The 18248-nt window shown below is 57.8% G+C and overlaps 2 protein-coding genes across 2 annotated transcripts in view; one reads left to right on the top strand and one right to left on the bottom strand.

Annotated features, from left to right (window-relative positions):
* The first annotated feature begins 31 nt into the window (after positions 1-31).
* On the top strand, positions 32-3198 carry PRXL2B (peroxiredoxin like 2B). Its single transcript, XM_043924224.1, has 7 exons — positions 32-192; positions 412-616; positions 1316-1367; positions 1922-1985; positions 2066-2141; positions 2439-2557; positions 3052-3198. Exons 1-7 carry the CDS (start codon positions 130-132, stop codon positions 3076-3078), a joined length of 606 nt encoding a protein of 201 aa, XP_043780159.1. The 5' UTR covers positions 32-129; the 3' UTR covers positions 3079-3198.
* Positions 3199-3979: 781 nt separating this feature from the next.
* MMEL1 (membrane metalloendopeptidase like 1) overlaps positions 3980-18248 on the bottom strand; it is a 35550-nt gene continuing 21281 nt past the window's right edge. Inside the window, exons 9-23 of the mRNA XM_043924222.1 lie at positions 16939-17073; positions 16769-16858; positions 10829-10965; positions 10381-10474; positions 8975-9103; positions 8470-8568; positions 7944-8027; positions 7425-7528; positions 7082-7140; positions 6750-6869; positions 6146-6279; positions 5978-6043; positions 5296-5391; positions 4747-4823; positions 3980-4673 (exon numbers count right to left, since the gene is read on the bottom strand). Of these exons, the coding sequence (XP_043780157.1) occupies positions 4574-4673; positions 4747-4823; positions 5296-5391; positions 5978-6043; positions 6146-6279; positions 6750-6869; positions 7082-7140; positions 7425-7528; positions 7944-8027; positions 8470-8568; positions 8975-9103; positions 10381-10474; positions 10829-10965; positions 16769-16858; positions 16939-17073 (1524 nt within the window). The 3' untranslated portion in view covers positions 3980-4573. The remainder of the gene's footprint in view (positions 4674-4746; positions 4824-5295; positions 5392-5977; positions 6044-6145; positions 6280-6749; positions 6870-7081; positions 7141-7424; positions 7529-7943; positions 8028-8469; positions 8569-8974; positions 9104-10380; positions 10475-10828; positions 10966-16768; positions 16859-16938; positions 17074-18248) is intronic.

The following is an 18248-nucleotide window of genomic DNA, read 5'->3' as shown; positions in this document are numbered from 1 at the left end:
GCTCACGCCCAAATTGGGGCGGGGCGACGTAAGGGGCGTGCCTGGGGCGGAGTGGAGTTGCGCGCTGGACTGGAGGAGAGGGCTGTTGGGGACCCGGGCTCGCGGCTGAGATCTGGAGTGGTCGGCGCCATGAGCACCGTGGACCTTGCCCGTGTTGGCGCGTGTGTCCTGAAGCACGCGGTCACCGGGGAGGTGAGGCCGAGCGGGCTCAGGGCGGTGGGTGCGCCCCGGCACCTGGCAGCGGCGTCCGAGTCCCGTGTCTGGGCGGGGGGTGGTGGGGGTGGGGAGCTGGGCGCGATGGCTGGATGTGAGCGGCCCTGGCGCGGGGCTCGGGGTGCCGGAGACGGGCTCGGGGTGTGGACGTGCTCGCGGGCCGTGGTCTGGCGGCGCTACTTACCCGCCCACACGCAGGCCGTAGAGCTGCGGAGCCTGTGGCAGGAGCAGGCGTGCGTGGTGGCCGGCTTGCGGCGCTTCGGCTGCATGGTGTGTCGCTGGATCGCCCGGGACCTCAGCAACCTCAAGGGGCTCCTGGACCAGCACGGCGTGCGCCTGGTGGGCGTGGGGCCGGAGGCCCTAGGCCTGCAGGAGTTCCTGGATGGTGGCTACTTCACGGGAGGTGCCTGCGCTACCCACTCTCCTCCCCCAGCACGGGCCCCTCAACTGCCCAACCGCCCTGAGACCCCTCTTCTCCTCAGACTCAGGGCATTCGCTTGCCTCCTCCTCGTCCAGCCCTGACCCTTCTCTCTGCAGGAGCGGCTTTGACATGCTCCTGTGTCCTCTCCCCTCCCCTCCCCTCCTACTTCCACCCTTTCCCTTCTCCTGCCTCCTCCAGCCGTGGCCCCTACCTGCCTGCCCAGCCATGATGTTCCTCCTACTGTGGAGGCCTCAGTGGTGACTCTGGCCCGGAATCAAGACCAAAAGTCTTTACTGTGTCCTCTGCCAGTCTCCCACCTCCCTAGGAGCGATCCTGAACTTCCTTGGATGTTTCCCCACAAGCCCAGTAGGAGTGGCTGGGCCTAGAGCCCAGACTGCACCGGCTCCCACCCCACCCCTCTGGCCCACCTCTCTCTCCAACCTGTGATGTGCACTCACAGAGTCCTGCTCCTCCCTTTTCCCTTTGTCCCCTCTGGGCTTTTGCCCTTCTTCTTAACAGTGGGGACACTCAGCCCTGTTCTGCCTCTCCTGGTCATGGGTGGCTGAGCTGGGCACCAAGGGTGGACAGAGGGCCAGATGCAGAAGGGTGAGCCCCGGGGCGGGGGCTTGTGGGGGAGGGAAGACAGACCAGGGGCACACAACTGTGGTCTCTGCTTTCCAGAGCTCTACCTGGATGAAAGCAAGCAGTTTTACAAGGAGCTGGGCTTCAAGCGGTAAGCTGGGAGCTCCGGGTGTCACTGCTCCCCTCTTCTTCTGCCTGCCACCCTCTCCTTGGCCAAGTGGACTCTGGGGGCATCCACTGCTCCAGTCAGCCCTACTAGGCTCTCTCTTGGGTGCCTGTCTCTGTTATGGGCTATAGGTTAGGCTTCTCACCCAGGACTTCTCCCTAGCTGGCGGCAGTGGGCGCCTGGGCCTAGGGCGCCAGTCAGGGGCCCCTCAACTACCTTGGGTGCCTTGCTACAGGCTGGCTGCCTTGTCTGATTGGCGGTGCCAGCTGAGCCAGATCCCTGGACTCACCCCGTCCACACTCCCCACACCCTCTGTGGGGCCCCAGGCCTGCCAGCCGGTGGCTCTGGCAGCTGCTCCTGGGGCTGGGCCAGTTGCTGGCCTGGCTGCCCCATGTCCTCTGAGCCCCTGGCGAGTTGGGGTGGGGCTTGCTTGTGGGAACTGGTGGGTGCGTCTTGTGGAGTCCGGGTTGGGGGCAGGTTCTGGGGCCCAGTCTTTGGTGCAGAGTCAGAGCCTTCACGAGCCAGCTGTGTCTTGGCAGGTATAATAGCTTGAGCATCCTGCCGGCTGCCCTGGGGAAGCCTGTTCGCGATGTGGCTGCCAAGGTTTGTGAGGGCCAGGGTTGTATGGGGCTGGGGTGCAGGGCTTCTGTCTAGGACTTACCTGGGCTGCTCGCCTCCCCCAGGCCAAGGCTGTCGGCATCCAGGGGAATTTGTCCGGGGATCTACTGCAGAGCGGAGGGCTGCTCGTGGTTGCCAAAGGTGGGCTAGGGTACTGGCGTCAGGGGTTAATGTGTGGTCATGGGGTGGGGGTCGCGGGGCCACATGCTTAGGTGGGAAGGTCTTGCTGAACTTGACTCTGCCCTGACCCTTCCTCCCTCCCTCCCTCCCTCTGGCTTGTTAATCACAGTTTCCCTCTTTGCAGTGTGACCCAGCTCTCGGTGTCCTCTTAGCTGGGCAGGGTGTGGCCAGAGCAGCTCACGCATCTCCGTAACCAGGTGGGGCGGTGGCTGCACAGGGGCACCCTGACCACTCCAACCCCGCCCCCACCTGCTGCAGGTGGTGATAAAGTGCTGCTGCACTTTGTCCAGAAGTCCCCGGGTGACTACGCCCCGCCAGAGAGCATCCTGCAGGCCTTGGGCATCTCTGCAGAGGTTGGCCCCAGCGAGCCGCCCCAGGTGAGCCCAGGCCTGGGGTGGGCACTGCACTAAGAATGCCTCCCCCACAAACTCCCCAGGATTGCGTGCTTGATGTGGCCATACTTTGAGCTGGACCTGGATGGCTTTAGGTGATTCTGTGCCCACGGCAGCCCCAGGATGTCACTGTCATCTGCCCCACTTTGTGGTGATGGGCCAGGGGCAGGGTGGCTGTATGGGTGGGCACAGCAGGGCCTCTTTGGAGGACAGGGGTCACTCACGGGCTGCAGAGAAGAGGAGTGGCCTGTCCTCTCAGCCTAGGAGGGCCGGGGTTGTCCCAGGTGACGGTAGCCCTTATTAGCATGGTTCTAGTGGCCGACCTTCTGTGCCCCACGTGGAGGGGACTGTCCAGCACGCTCCTCCTCCTACTTGGGCCTTATACCCTCCTGGAGGGTCTATGGCCCTGGATGGTAGGATGAGCGGCTCTTGGCCCCAGGGGCATGGCCTGCCTGATGGGGCCTCTGCTGCCTCCACAGTGCGATGAAGAGGCATGCTCAAGGTGAAGGTCCCAGGAGGTGTCGCCTGCCCCGGGCACACTGGGAGCTGGATGTGAGCAGACTCCAGAATATCTGGGCGACCTGGTCTGTGAGCAGCGATGAGCATTAAACTGTGGTTTCTGGGCAGCATTTCTTCATTGCCTCTGAATCTTGCACTCAGCAGCTGGGGCCTTGATCACTGTTGGTTTCATCTGAGCGGGCAGGTGGTCATGCGTCCTGAGGCTTCACTTTCCCCGCTAGGAGAGTCACTTTGCCTGGTGGGTTGGTGGTGGTGGACATGCCCCTGGCAGTTGCTCTGGAGACCCTGGGCCTTTGGTGCCTATAGGTTAGGGGTCTGCAAACAGGCCCAGGGTGTGGGAGACGAGGGTGGGATGGGCTCCATCTGATAGGAAGCACCCCAGGTGGGAGCCCAGCCTGGAGGGCTCAGGGTCAGAGTTCACGTCTGGTGGGAGCTAGCTGGGTTCTAGGGAGCACTGTTAGACAGCCGGGGACTTGTAGGGAAGCCGTCCTGGGGGAGGGAATTGCCTAGGGAAGGTCCAGCTCCCTGAGGCCCTGTCACGTGGGGGTGACCAGCACCTCAAAGTTGACAGGTACAGAGCAGAACTCCTGTCCTGCCCGGCTTCAGGGGCTCTCATCTGAGTCCAGATGAGTTTCTCGGCAGTGCCCCCCCTGCACCCGCCCTGCCCTGTGTCCCTTGGTCTGGGCCTGGACAACCATGGGGGCTTTCTAGCTGTTCTCCCTGTCCACCCGACACCCTCACCCAGCCTCTCTGTGGTCAATTAAAACTCAGGGCATGTGACAAGCTTTAATCCCTCACTGGCTTCCAGTTACACAAAACCCCACATCCAGATAGTGGGGTGCAACTTGCATCCCCTCTGCCCCATCCCCCATCTGAGTTCCTTCCTGAGTGAGGAGCCCCTTGCCTTGTCTGAACCCTTGGCATGGGGTGGGCATTTGGGGGCATCGTGGTCACTGCTGTGTGTCCAGCACAAGGACCCTGGGGGTCTGTCAGGAGTGCCCTGCCATGTTCCCACTCGGCCTCCAGCTGTCAGTGGCAAGTGCAGCAGAAGAGGGGGCACTTTCTCGGGCACTGTCACACTGACGGCTCGCCCTGGGCCCTGCTACACAGACAAGGCAGCCGCTTCTTTAAAGCGTTTACTTAGCTGAAGTCTGAAGCTCGTGGACATCTGAGGAAGACGCACTTTGGAGAGCGGGCGGAAGACGGATAACTGCGTCTACAGGGCTGCAGTGGGCGGCTTAGACCCTTGCGGGCGGGCGCAGAGGCGACGCCGGGAAGAGCGGCGCTCAACTCCTGTTGTCTAAGGCGCCAGCTGGTTGTCTGAGGCACCAGCCGGGGTCCAGGCCCGGTGTGGAGGCCTGGTGTGGCGCGGGTGGGTCGGCTGCTGGCTGCGGGGTCCCCGCCGGCGGCACTGCCTCTGTGTGGATGGGACGCCTCGGGGCGGCGGGTGGGCGTGGGCCGCGCAGCGCGGCTTGGCCTTGGCTACCAGACGCGGCATCGCACCTTTGGGTTCATGGGGGAGCCCTTCGTGCAGTGGAACGCATCTGCGAAGGCGCCCAGATTCTGCAGCGAGCCCAGCACCCTGCGGGTGGACGGGAGGGGCCTGAGACAGTGCCGGCCTGGGCGCGGGGCGCGGGGATGCCAGGGCCACTTGCCTGTACTTCAGGGGACTGTGGACATCAGTCTTGATGGACTGGATGGCGAACTCTGGCCGGTAGGACCCGCACCACACCTGTGGGCGCATGAGGGGCGTGGCTGCGGAACTGGGGAATGGGCGGGGGTGGGATGCAGGGGTAAGGAGGACCAGAGGGGATGCCCCCACCTACACCCCAACAAGGGCCTGGGGAGGCGGGCTCCCCTAGGGCTGTGGCCGTGCGGGAGTGTGGTCTCCTTCCTCTAGGCACAGAGGAGTTCCGCCAGGACCCCCTGCTCCTTGGGTAGGGAGAGGAAAGGCAGCCGGTTGCCCCCTCCCTCCACAGCTACATCTGAATCTTCCCCAGTCCCAGCTCCCCTGCCATCCTTTCCCTCCAGGAAGCCCTCTTGGCCCATTAGTTCTAGTTCTGCCTGGCTTGCTAGCCCACAGTGTCCCTGGAGGCACCCTGTAGTGAGGGCTCACCAAGGATAGGAGGTGGGAGCCAGTTCCCAGTGGTGGGTGAGGGGGCAAGTGGGGAGGGTGGGGGTAGGGGTGGGGAACTGACTCCCACCTGTGCATAGTTGATGAAGAACAGTTGCTGGTAGGTCAGTTCCAGGCCTGGCAGCTGCTGGTCCTTGCCGCCTTCTGCCACCCACTTCAGGTAAGCCTGCAGGCACCAAACGGGTGCTGGGCCAGGGCCTGCCCTCCCGGGGGCAGCACCAGCCTGGTCAGGACTCCTGGTCCTTGGCTTGGGGCAGGATGGAGGTCTGGCTCCCAGGCCTCCCCTGTTGGGGGTCCTGCCTCTGCAGCGTGAAGCTTCTGAGCACCCCAGGGACCATCTGAGCACGGAGCCTGGCTAGGCTCTGTGGGGGCTCACTGCCTGGGCAGCCTGCCCCACAAATGAGCTCCTGACACCCAGTGCCCAAGGCTGTCAGTGCAGGAGTGTCGCTGAGGCTGGAACGTGTGCAGTGACTGTCACTGTCTTATTTGGCAATGGACAGTGGTCTCCCCAGAGTGCAGAGGCCTCAGCTAAGATTGGAGTGAAGTAAGGGCCAAGTGGCTGTAGTCCTTGCCCACCTGTGGCCAGCAGGCTCCCCCAGGGCTCTGCTGCCTCCCTGTCAGATGAAGAAGGGTCCCGGGATACACCTGGGCTTGGGCAGGGGACAGTCCCTGCCACACTGAGGGGCCTGTCCCTGCCTGGGCCTGACCACTCCCTTCACCCACTTCCTCCGGGGGGCCTTACTTGGACCCACCTTGTATGCCTGCCGCACCCCTCCATTGTCGGCGATGTTTTCCCCGAGTGTGCTGAAGCCATTCACCTACAGGCGGGAGACAGGATCGGGGGTGGGGAGCGCCTGGGCTGCCCTCCTCTGCCCTCCCCCAGGCCAGGGCTGCGGCGTTGTCCGGGGATGGCTGCTCACATTCTGGTCATCAGCCAGGTCCCAGGAGTAGTTGCCATATTGGTAGACCATGCACTCTGACTGCTCTCTGAAGTGCTGGGCGGAGAAGTTGCTCCACCAGTCCAGCATGTTCCCGTTCTTGTCGAAGTTCCGGCCTGAATGGGGAGGTTAGGGGAGGGGTAGGCTACCCGTGATCCCCAGCGATCCCCAGCCTGCCCAGCGCCAGCCTCTCCCCCACGTCCTCCTGGAACCCCCGTGTCTGGAGCTCATATGAGCAGAGAATGGGCCCCGGGTTGGGGCTGCTTAGGCCCTGGGGGACAGAAGGCTTCAGTGGTATCCACGCAACCCCCAAGGTCAGGGTCTGGGGTCTCTCTCAGGTCACTGTGGACTAGTGACTCTTGCTATGATGTCCAAACTCTCCAAACCCCAGGGGAGGGAGCATGGACCCTGGGGGCCCATGGCTGCCCTCAGAAGGTCTGGGTGGGTCAGCCCTAGGGGAAGGCCAGCCTCCCTGGGTGGCAGCTTGAGGCCCCTGGAAGCAGGTGGGGGGGGGTCCCCCAGGCAACGGTGGGAGGAGTGAGTGTGTCACTGGAGGTGTGGCTCGGCGCCCCGGGCAGCCCCCCACCATTGTCGTCAAAGCCGTGGGTGATCTCGTGCCCGATCACCATCCCGATGCCCCCGAAGTTCAAGGCCTGTGGCTGCTCCTTGCTGAAAAAAGGGGGCTGGAGGATCCCGGCGGGGAACACTGTGGGGAGTGGGAGGTGGGGGGAGATAGAGTAAGCTGTAGGTGAGCACACCTGTGTGCGGGGCTCTGGGCGGGCACATCGAGGGGTCCTGCCATTTAACCCATGGCCGGGGAGGTAGAGGTTATGACCCCCCCATTTTACAGAGGAGAAAAACCAAGGCTCAGAAGGCGGGAGGGCAGGACTAGAGGAGCAGGGTGGAGAGGGAATGTACCAATCTGGTTTCGGTTTGGAGAATAGAAGGCGTTCACCACGGCGGCCCCGATGATCCAGCTGTAGAAGACAGGTGCATCGTTCAGAGCTCAGCTCTCCTGGGCCTTCCCTCCAGGCCCCTCTGCTTGGCTGACCAAAGCCCAGTCTGACGCATGCACAGCGTTCACGTCACAGGGCCAGCACTGCCAATGGCCAGGCCTGGGTCTGGGCCAGTCTGACCACCTGGTTTCTCCCTGGAGCCCCACAAACAGAGGGCAGGTGCAAGGGGCTCGGAGTCAGACCACTGCCCTCCCCAGCTGGCCTGGCGCCTGGCCCATCCCCCACCCCACACCAACTCCACTCACAGGTTCTGGTCCACCTTTTCCCTAAGCTTCTTGAGGCTCCGCTGGGCGCCAGCCTTCAGATTCTGCAGTCCGTTCTCAAAGTACAGGTGCTCTGAGAAGTTCAGCTATAGGAGAGAGGTGGTCATTTCTGGACATGCGTTCAGGGTCCTCGAGGGGCTGGCGGGGAAGGGAGGTCAAGGACGGCTACACACTGGCCTCAGGACTTGCCAGGCAGTCCTGCACGTGGCTCACAGGCTCTGGATACAGGTGGACTAAGGGCCAGCCCTGGCTCTGTGTGTTTACCAGGCAAGATCCAAGACCCTCCTGGCCTCAGTTTCCCCACTGGTAACGGAAGGTGATGCTGGAGCCCCGGCACATGGCCAGATGACTAAGTTAGGAGGGGTCCACCCCTGGTAGTTGAGGGCTCAAGGTCCCCTGGGCTGGTTCAGGGGCAGGTTGGGTTGTGGTGAGGGGACAGGTGGGGCTCTGGAGGGCCCCTGGCCTGGGGGTGGACCGGGGGGCCCCCATTGGAATACGCACATTGGAATACTCCTCATCCAGGTGTTTGTTCGCCTCCTCCAGGATGTAGTCGGGGTATCCAATCTGCTCCCGGATGTTCATGGCCTGGGGAGGAGAGGGGGCCAATTCATGCCCACCCCGCCATGGGCATCCTGGTTCTGCCCCCACCATGTGGGTCGGGGGCTAAGGGACTTGGCCTTCCTTGCAGGCTGGGGGGAGGCTAACGGGGACAGAACGTGGAAGGGCTTAACTGGAGACCAACCTTCACCACCGACCTTCATCCAGCTGCCAGCCAGGGTCTGGGGTAGGGGTAGGGCCGAGCTGCCATGCTGCCCTCTGTCACACGGGCCTAGAGGGACCCCTGCTTCTTGCAGCCGTGGCCACCCCCACCCCTTGCTGGGGGTGCTGGGGGAGGCCTCATATCTGTCCAAAGCCCCTTCCTGAGCGAGCCCCACCCCCCGCTCATTGCCCTCTCTCTGAAGTGGGTGTGGTGATGGTCACCCCGTGGCCATCGCACTGGGGCCTCCCTCCCTGGCCTCCTTCCCACCTTCTCCTGGGCCTTCTTCTTGGATGACTCGTCCATCCAGCTCAGCTCATCCAGAGTGTCCACGAACACTGCCCGCACCTTGTCAATGAGCTCTTTGACCTGCAGGAGTGCATGGCCCTGGTGCCTGGGGGGCCAGCACTGGGTCTCTGCAGTGGCTGGTACCTCCGAATGTGGAGGGGGTTTGGGGTGGGATCCAACCCCCTGGGCACTTTGTCCAGGGCGGGCCTTCCGACCTCCTGGGCAGGGTCCCCATGGCTGCACTTTGTCTGGGGTGGGCCTGTGGCCTGCTGGGCCCTGGACTCATGCCTCGTACGACTTGTCCCCCCTCCCAGGCAGGCCAGCAGGGCTGGGGGTGGGGCTGATGGTCCTATGGGGGGCACTGGGGCCAACACGTGCTCCCCAGCATGCACAGGCGCTGCTGGACAAGCAGGAGCCCCTGACCAAGGGCCAGGAGGTCCCTGCAGGGAGGCTGCACCGGGCCCAGGGTGGGTCATGGAGCACCCACCACATCCTTGCTGTCACCAGGGAAGGCCTCCTTGACGTAGAGCGAGCCCACGGCGCTCTCCATGTTGCTGTTGACGTAGCTGACGCACTCCCGCCAGCGAACCTCCTCTACCGTCGTGCCATAGAGTGCCTGGCATGGTTCACGTCGTCATCATATTTACCAACACCTACTCCCCTGGCCTCGGCCCCAGGGTGCCCAGGGACCAGTGGGGTACATGGGGGAACTCAGACACTCCCTTTGAACCCTGACCCCCAGGGGTGGGAAGACAGGGTGTGTGGCTTGGAGGGTAGGGCTCCCGGCCCAGGCTGGCCCACGGAGGCTGGGGGCCCTCCTTGTTCCCTGTCCATGGCCTGATTATCTGCTCTCTAGGAGTCCAGCCCCACCCAAAGCACAGGGTGGCATTGACCTTGGGGGCCTTGTCTAGCTCAACTGTGAGCCGCCAGCTGCCTGGGGCTCCGTTTTCCCATCTCCAAAGTGACGATGAGAATGCTTGTGGTCCTCGGGGACACAGGGCACAGCCCACCAGTCTCCTCTGTCCATGGGATTCTCCTGGCAAAAATACTGGAGTGGGTTGCCATTCCCTTCTCCAGGGGAATCTTCCTGACCCAGGGACTGAACCTGGGTATCCCACATTGTGGGCAAATTCTTTACCATCTAAGCCACCAGGGAACTGTCTGACTATATTTTTCCAGTTTCGAAAGTGATGGTGAGAATGTTTGCTGTCCTTGGGACACAGAGCACAAGATGGAAACGTTTCCCCTGTCAGATTTCCGGCTCCGAGTCCCGGCCAGTCTGGAGCTCTGGCCCCGCATCTGGCCCCACGCTTCAGGGCTGTGGGGTCTCCTGTCCCCAAAGCACTCTGACTCAGCTTCTCTCCACTGAGCTTCGGGCTCCACTCTCTTCCCCAGCTTGGGTGCTAGCGTCTCCAGCTTGGCTGCCCCAACCTGGCTACCACTCTTAACACCCCCAGGGCTCTCAGTGCCTGTGGAACCTGAGAGCTGCTCCGGCCCACAGTTGCTGGTCCCCCACCTCATCTCCCTCCTTCCCCCATGTGACCCTGGGGTTGCTGTCCCAAGACGTCTGTGCTGGCTATTTCTCTCCTGGGGAATCTGGCCGCGGTCTTTTCATGCCTGGGTCATCTTGTCGAAGGTCTCTACTGTCTACATGGAGAGGCCCTCCCTGCCCTCATCCCCTCCCTTCGCATTTTACTTGCTGGTTTTAAAGAGCAGATCAAGGTTTGTTCAGCTGGCCCAAGAGGACCAGTGCCTCGTCAGCCTCAATCGTGGCTCTGACCCCAGGGTGGGCTTTGGTGCTTGGCCCATGGCAGGTGGTCAGTGTCATAAAGGGACAAGTGGCAGGCCAGTTTCGGTGTACGGGGAGAGCCATGGGGGCGGGGTGTCACTCACCTTGCGGTAGCTTGCACGTGCTTCCTTAAACCTCTGGCTCAGGCTGCTGATACGGTCCAGCACCAGGCGCCAAATCAGGTAGTTCTGCATGGTCCTAGGGCAGGAGGCAGAGGGAAACGGATGGAACAGGTGGGTGGTGCTGGCCCAGGGAGAGGATGAGGTTTCCGGCCCTTGGACAGCAGGCTCCACACCAAGCAGGGTGTTCAGGGTGGTGGAGGAAACATCCAAGGCCACCCCCACATACATCCTGCCTGCCCCTGAATGCCTCAAGGAGGGGTTCGCGTCTCTAATGTAAGGTTCCATTGGCCACGAGCATTTACCCCCATTGTGTCCCTCACGCCTCAGAGTGATGCTTTATTGGGTCCTTTCCTGAGAGGAGGAGCTGTTATGGAGGAGGAGAGAGTGGGGGAAAGATGTTGAGGCCTCTTGGGGCCTTCCTTGGCCCTACCTGGGTGAGTAGACATCGATGATGCCTTCAAGATTCTGGAGGTAGGGGATGCCATAGACCACCACTTCTTCATCAGGCAGCAGATCGATTTTGACAAAGGATAGCACGGATTGTATGAAGAGAGTCCAGTTAAATCCCTGGGGACAGAGGGATGGGGAGAAAGAAGGGGAGACACAGTTCTTAGGCATCCAAGAAACCCACCCCTACCAGAGTATTCTGGTGGAGAAGGTGGGTTTCCTGGTGGCTCAGATGGTAAAGAATCTGCCTGCAGTGAGGGAGACCTGGGTTTGATCCTTGGGTCAGGAAGATTCCCTGACAAAGGGAATGGCAACCCATTCCAGTATTCTTGCCTGGAGAATTCCATGGACAGAAGAGCTACAGTCCTTGGGGTTGCAAAGAGTTGGACACGACTAACATGTTCACTTTTTCAGGGAGAAGGTGCAGGTAATCAGAATCAGGAAAAAGGTGGATGACATTATTGCAAGCCTAAAAATGGTGAGAAGAGATTATGCAATATATTTGAAAACTCAAGTACAATGGAAGAATTCCTGGAAAAACGCACTTAACAAAGATGAAAGAAGAAATAGAAAAAAAGTTTCATGTGTAATAATCTTGATGTGTGCATGCTCAGTTGTGCCTGACTCTTAGTAGCATGGACTATAGCTTGCCAGGCTCCTCTGTTGATGAAATTTTCCAGGCAAGAATACTGGAGTGGGTTGCCATTTCCTATCCCAGGGGATACTCCCAACCCAGGGATTGAACCCATGTCTCTGGCGTCTCCTACATTGGCAGATGGGTTCTTTACCATTGTGCCACCTGGGAAGCCCAAAGACATACAAAGGTAGTAAACTGGATATTTAATTAAAATATTTTCACATAGAATTTTCCATACTTATCTGGCTTTTCCGGTGGATACTGACATTTAAGGAAGACATAATGTCAATTTTACTCAAACTTTTCAGAGAAGGGAAAAAGAAAAACCTGTTACAACTTGATTTATGAGATGAAGAATAATCTTGATATGAAATAAGGATATTACAAGAAAAGAAAACAATAGGCCAGGGACCTGCCAGGCAGTCCAGTGGTTGAGACCTTTGCCTTTGGAAGCAGGGGGTGTGGATTCAAACCCTGGTTGGGGAGCTGAGATCCCACATGCTTCCCGGCCAAGGAATCAAAGCATATAACAGAAGCAATATTGTAGCGTGTTCAATAAAGACTTTAAAAAATGGTTCACATCAAAACATCAAAAAAAAAAATCTTAAAAATGCAATTAGAATTCATCCATACCTGTATAAAATGATAATGCAACACAGCCAAATTAGATTTACTCAAGGAATACAAGTGTGGTGTAACATTTGAGAATCAAATCAATGTTATTCTCTATGATAACTGAATACAGGAGAAAGATCACATGGTAATTTCAGCAGAGGCAGAAAAGTTGTTTAAAAATGGACTATCTATTCATGATAAAGACTCTGAGCAAATTAGGAATAGGAGATAAGTTCCATAATCTAATGAAATGATCTATACAACAGGCTAAAGAATGCTGAGTGCCAAAGAATTAATGCTTTTGAACCGTGGTGTTGGAGAAGACTCTTGAGAGTCCCTTGGACTGCAAGGAGCTCAAGGCAGTCAATCCTAAAGAAGATCAATTCTGAATATTCATTGGAAGGACTGATGCTGAAGGTGAAGCTCCAATACTTTGGTCATCTAATGCGAAGAACTGACTCATTAGAAAAGATCCTGATCCTGGGAAAGGTTAAAGGCAGGAGGAGAAGGGGACGACAGAGGATGAGATGGTTGGATGGCATCCCTGACTCCATGGACATGAGTTTGAGCAAGCTCCGGAAGATGGTGAAGGACAGGAAGTCTGGTGTGCTACAGTCTGTGGTGTTGCAAAGAGTCAGACATGACTGAGTGACCGAACAACGAATACAACAGCAACAGTGACAACAAATAAAACCCCACTCTACAGCAAACAAAATTAAGTGAAAGCTTGTAAAACGTTGCAAGCTTTTCTTCTGAGATCAGGAAGGAAACAAGATATCGATTGTCATGATTTTTGCATTATACTAGAAGTCCTAGCCAGTTCAATAAGATAAGAAAAAAATAAAATCAGTAAGGATTGAAAAGGAAAGAACACATTTTTCATAAAGGACATGATTTTGTGTATATAAAATATGAAAGGATAAACTATTGGAACTACTACATGCTTTGAGTAAAATTGCTATATACAAAGTATTTTTATTAATATATACCAGGAACAAGCAAGATATATTACAAAATGATACCATTTGCAATGATATTTTAAAAACCTAGGAATAAATCTATTGAGAGATATGTAAGGCCTTGACATAGAAAACTATAAAACTTATTGAGAGAAACAAGAGAAAACATAAATATATAGAAGTAAATATATATGGAAGGTTCATGGATCAGAAGATTCAACTTGGTAAAGATGTTGATCTTCCGCCAAATTGACACTTAGATTTGAAGCAATCCCTATCAAAAATCTCAGCAGCTTTGTGTATGTGTGTGTGTGTGTGTGTGTGTGTGTGTATAATTGGCTAGCTGACTCTGAATCTTGTAAGAAATGTAAAAGTTCAAGAATAATCAGTTTGATCTTGAAGAACAGAGTTGGTAGACATCAAAACTTACCGAAAAGCTGTAGCAACAAAGGCAATGGGTGCTGGCATGTGAATAAACAGAGACCAATGGAACAGAAGAGAGTTCAGAGATAACACACGCAGGTACAAACACACAGACACAGACATGCATGCAGAGGCACACAAAGACACTCAGTCTTTAACAAGGGTGGCACACAGCGCAGAGGCTGATGATGGAGTCTTTTCAGTATATGGTGCTAGATCATCTGGATGGCCACAGGGAGGAAATTAAACAATTCCTTCTCACTCTATATAAAAAACCAGGACCTCCTTGGTGGTGCAATGGATAAGAATCCTGCCAGTGCAGGGGACATGAGTTCGATCCCTGGTCTGGGAAGATTTCACACACTGTGGAGCAACTAAGCCCATGCACTGCAACTACTAAAGCCTGCAAACCTAAAGCCTGTGCTTCGCAGCAAGAGAAGCCACTGCAATGAGAAGCCCATGCACTGCAATGAAGAGCAGCCCCCACTCCCTGCAACTGGAGAAAGCCTGCTCAAAGCAATGAAGACCCAGAATAACCAAAAAGAAAAATAAGTAAAATAAATCAGCTCAAGGTAGACTTCAACCTAAATGACTTGGACAGGCAAAGATTTCTTAAGCAGAATGCAAAGAATACTAGACATAGATACAGTATCCATCCAACTTTAAAAAGTTGATAAACTGGACTGTTTTAAACCTCCTTAGTAAAAAAATAACCAGTATGAGAATAAAATATAAGGCTACCCGTTGGAGAGGACATTCGATACACAGAAACTGACTGGGGGATCACATCCAGTGTCTATAAAGAACTAAAAACCAGTGAGAAAGCAGAGGTGGGAAGAGACTTGAACAGACACTTAGGAAAAGGGGGTCATTGCTGGCCAGATGGTGTGGAGTAGTTCAGGGAACATCAAATCCAACCCAGACAGAATTCCACAGCATATCCCTAGACTGGCTAAGATGGAAGGAATGGGCACACCCAAGCAACAGAGGGAGCGTTTCACTCCTGTTGGAGAGTGTAAATGGGTATGAAGCTTTGGAATGACCTGTGTCCTACCCCTGTGTGGATGCCTGGCAGAGATGCTTGCGTGTGTGTGCTAAAAGACATGCAAGAAATGAGTGCAGCAACATCGCTCAGAAAAGTCCAGAACTGGAACTGGCCCAGAGGTGCAGCAAGAGTAGAAGAGATGCACAAACTGTTGTGTGTTCTTAGAATCGATCGTGCAGCGATCAGGACAAGTGGGAGGTCGCTGCTGCACCAGTGAGGTGAGATGTCGACTCGTCCAGGGAACGTAGAACAAGGCAACTGGTATGAGCGTGTGGTGGGAGAAGCAGGTGGCACTGTTTCAGGGGAGGGCAGTATGGGGGCTATGTGGATATGCTCACACATGACAGTTCTAAGCTTTATAAGCCCATTATCATCCAGACATTCTGAGCTCTGGGTTCCTGGATATGCCCCCTGCTGTTCCAGGGCTGTCTCCTGGGCAACTTCTGGCCATCTTGAGTTCCCTTCCTCTCACTTCCCATGTTGAGTCCATTTGCAAGTCCTGCCCCATCTCCTTTCCAAATTAACCCACAGTCCAGGTCTCTCAGCACTTCTGCTGCTGCTGGTCCCAGGCTGCCACCTGTCTGGGTTGTGCATCAGCCTCCTGAGCTGTCTGCTTCTGGCCCTCGGTCCCCTCCCTGTGACCTCAGCAGCCAGGTCCTCTTTGTGAGCCAAGTCCTGTCCCATCACAGCTGGAGCCTTCAGAACGGCCCTAGAGGCCCGACACGGTCCACCCCTCCCCGCTGGCCTCCACTTGCCCCCAGACATCCCTCAGGCCTGGCCTCAGGACCTTAGCACGCACTATACCTGTCTCTACCTTGCTGGCCCTCTGACATACTCTGTAGGCCACCTCTCTTTTTCCTGACCTGAGCTCCAGGCAGGGGCTGCCTTCTTTGTTCATGGATGCAACTAGTGCCAGAGCAGGGCTGGCCCCGAAAGTGCCCGCTGGGGAGTGGGTTGTGGATGAGGGGTGTCACAGCAGGCCATGGCTGAGAGTAGGGAAGGAAGAGTAGGATTGGGCGCCATGGGTCCTTCTAGAGCACCAGGTGCAGAGCCCCAGGCGGGGCCTCTCCTGAGTCCTGTCTTGTTCCCCTGAGTCCTGTCTTGTTCCCCAAGTCCTCCTCTCTTGTTCCCTGAGTCCCCTTATGTTCCGTGGCTCCAGACACTCAGGTTTTTTGGTCAGAGGAAGGAGCTTTCTGCTTCTGCCTTCCTCCTGCTGACTTGGTTCTGTTCCCAGCTGCACCCTCCTCTGACTTGGGCCTCAGTTGCTGCCTTCAGTTGGCAATGGCTAGAATGGCTTTCCTGTCCCTCCTCCCACTGGGGGAGGACCCTCTGACTGCTCAGGGCGGTCAGAGCAGGCTGTGGGTGGGTAGGGGGTGGGGAAGGGCCCAAAGCCAACCTCCCCTCTTCCTAGGCTGGGCTGCCTCTCCCCAGCCCCTGGCGCTGAGCATGAAGCTTGGCCAGTGGGGAGGGTACGATTGGAGGGTCTGGTCACAGTGGGGGTCCTGAGCTGGGCCTGGGGACAGAAAGCCCCAGGTGGGGGTCTGCACGAATCAGCCAGGTGAGTCCACAACCCCTACCATGCTGTTTCCTGCTCAGAAAACTGGGGATGTTGCAGCAGCCACCTCATGGGAGGGTAGCCCCCCCCATCCACAGACAGCCAGCTGATGTCTGTTGTCCCAGTGTGAAGGGGTCCCTGTTGAGTGACCGGTTCCACAGCCCCTCTCAGGGGGGCATGTATCTAGGGGTCTCATGGCTCCTCTTGAGGGGGTGTACCTGGGGGGGTCCCATCGCCCCTTTCAGGGGGTGTCTTGAGGTTTAGACTGGCCTGGTGTGGAAGTAGCCTTGTTGAGTGTACCTAGGGGTCCCATGGCCCCTCTTGAAGGGGTCCCACGGCCTCTCTGGGGGGGTATATCTAGGGGGTCCCACGGCCCCTCTTGGGAGGTGTCTTGAGGTTTAGACTGTCCTGGTGTGGAAGTGTTCCTGTTGGGTGTATCTAGGGGTCCCATGGCCCCTCTCGAAGTGGGTATCTAGGGGTCCCAGGGCCCCTCTTGGGGGGTGTCTTGAGGTTTAGACTGTCCTGGTGTGGAAGTATCCCTGTTGGGTGTATCTAGGGGTCCCATGGCCCCTCTTGAGGGGGTGTATGGCCCCTCTTGGGGGGCATATGTGGGGGGACATCCCACGGCCCCTCTTGGGGGGGAGTATCAAGGCTAAGAGGAGAGGCAGGCAGGCGGGGGCGGGGCTCACCTTCAGACCGAACCTGTTCTGGAGCTGCTCCAGGTCCATCCTGTGGTACAGGGCAGTGACGTCGTGGCGCTCCTCCTGGGGGGCCGTGGCCTGCAGCAGGGCGGGTGGTCACAGGGGCCGGCATGGCCGGCCGGTCCCCCCGCACCCCCCCGCCCGGGGCACAGCCTCACGTTGGCCAGCTGTGTCTCCAGCTCCAGCACCTGGGCCATGTCTTCCTGCACCAGGTCGTTGTTCTCGGGGAGGTTCAAGTCCGCCCGCAGCATCGTGGCCACCGACACCATGAACTGCAGGTAAGCTTCCCGTACCTGGGCCAAAGGACGCAGGACAAAGTCTGGTGGCCTCGGCCGCCTTGGCCCCCATGGTGCTGTCTGTGGGGGTGGGGTGGGCATATGACAGAGAGCAGCCCTCAGGCGCTCACCCAGACAGGCATTGCAGACGGCTTGTGCCTCCCAGAACAGCGCCCTCAGTCCTGGGGCTCACCACTAAGCCTGGGTAGGGGGCTGCGAGCTCTGTGTGGATGGCACCTATGTGACCTGCATCAGGCACTCAGGGCCAGGCTTCCCGCTCCATCCCTCCGGTGTGTGACCAGGGCCTGAGACCTAATCCAGAGAACCGCACGGCCACATGGGAAGTGCAGGGCACACAGTAGGTGCTGGAAAAGGCTCAGGGTTCAGGGGGGCTGCCCCAGCCAGGCTGGCCACAGCTGGGCACTGGGAATCAGTCCTGAGGACGTGTGCCCGTCTTGGACCCGTCTTCTTTGTGGCCCATCATCTGTGGGCCGGAACCACAGAGGCCTCCTCCTCCCAGTTGCCTGGCGTCAGGCTGGGCTAGTGCCCACACGCTAGTGTTGGTAGGCTCCGCTCCCTGGCTGCCAGGTGTGAGCCCATCCACATGCTCCAGCCCCTGCTGCTCTGAGCTGGGTTCCTAGGTCTGATCTCCTACCCCACAGCCCATCCACAGTTTCTGCTTTTGGTTACCCTTGTCCTTTGTCTTGGCTGGTCCCATCCTTCACAGCCTAGCTCACAGCCTGCCTCTTGCGGGAGGCCCATCATATTGCTTCCGGGTCATGGGTCATGTCACCTCCTGCCTTCCCAGCCCACTCCCAGTCTTTCCTCTCCAACTTCCCCCTCTTCCCCTCGCTGGCCCTGTCCTTGCCACTATTTGGTTCCCCATTTCTCTCCTCCTGCGTGCACAAGCAGGACAGCTCAGGGAGCAGACTTAGGGCCTAGTTGGTGGCTGTGTTCAGATCTCTACAGGCCCTGAGCTGGCCGCATGGACTCTAGTCCTGCCCTGGCAAGGGGGCGGGCAGGGTGTGCCCCTCAGGGCTGCAGGGCTGAGCTGATTGCCAAGCCTGGCTCCAGGGGTCCAAGGGCACCTCTGCAACAGTGACAAAGGCAGGGGTCCAAGTCTGCATGTCTAGCCCTCAGCACCGGGATTGAGCAATGCAGGTGCCCACAAAGGCTAGCTGTGGGACAAGGGT

The sequence above is a fragment of the Cervus elaphus genome, chromosome 14, assembly GCF_910594005.1.
Source record: "Cervus elaphus chromosome 14, mCerEla1.1, whole genome shotgun sequence".
Classification (NCBI taxonomy): domain Eukaryota; kingdom Metazoa; phylum Chordata; class Mammalia; order Artiodactyla; family Cervidae; genus Cervus; species Cervus elaphus.
This window is presented reverse-complemented; position numbering and strand designations above follow the sequence as displayed.

Coding starts and splice junctions, on each gene's coding strand:
- PRXL2B (XM_043924224.1), top strand. CDS start 130: ATGAGCACCGTGGACCTTGCCCGTGTTGGCGCGTGTGTCCTGAAGCAC. Junction 617..1,315: donor TGGTGGCTACTTCACGGGAG/GTGCCTGCGCTA, acceptor TCTGCTTTCCAG/AGCTCTACCTGGATGAAAGC. Junction 2,142..2,438: donor GCTGCTCGTGGTTGCCAAAG/GTGGGCTAGGGT, acceptor CACCTGCTGCAG/GTGGTGATAAAGTGCTGCTG.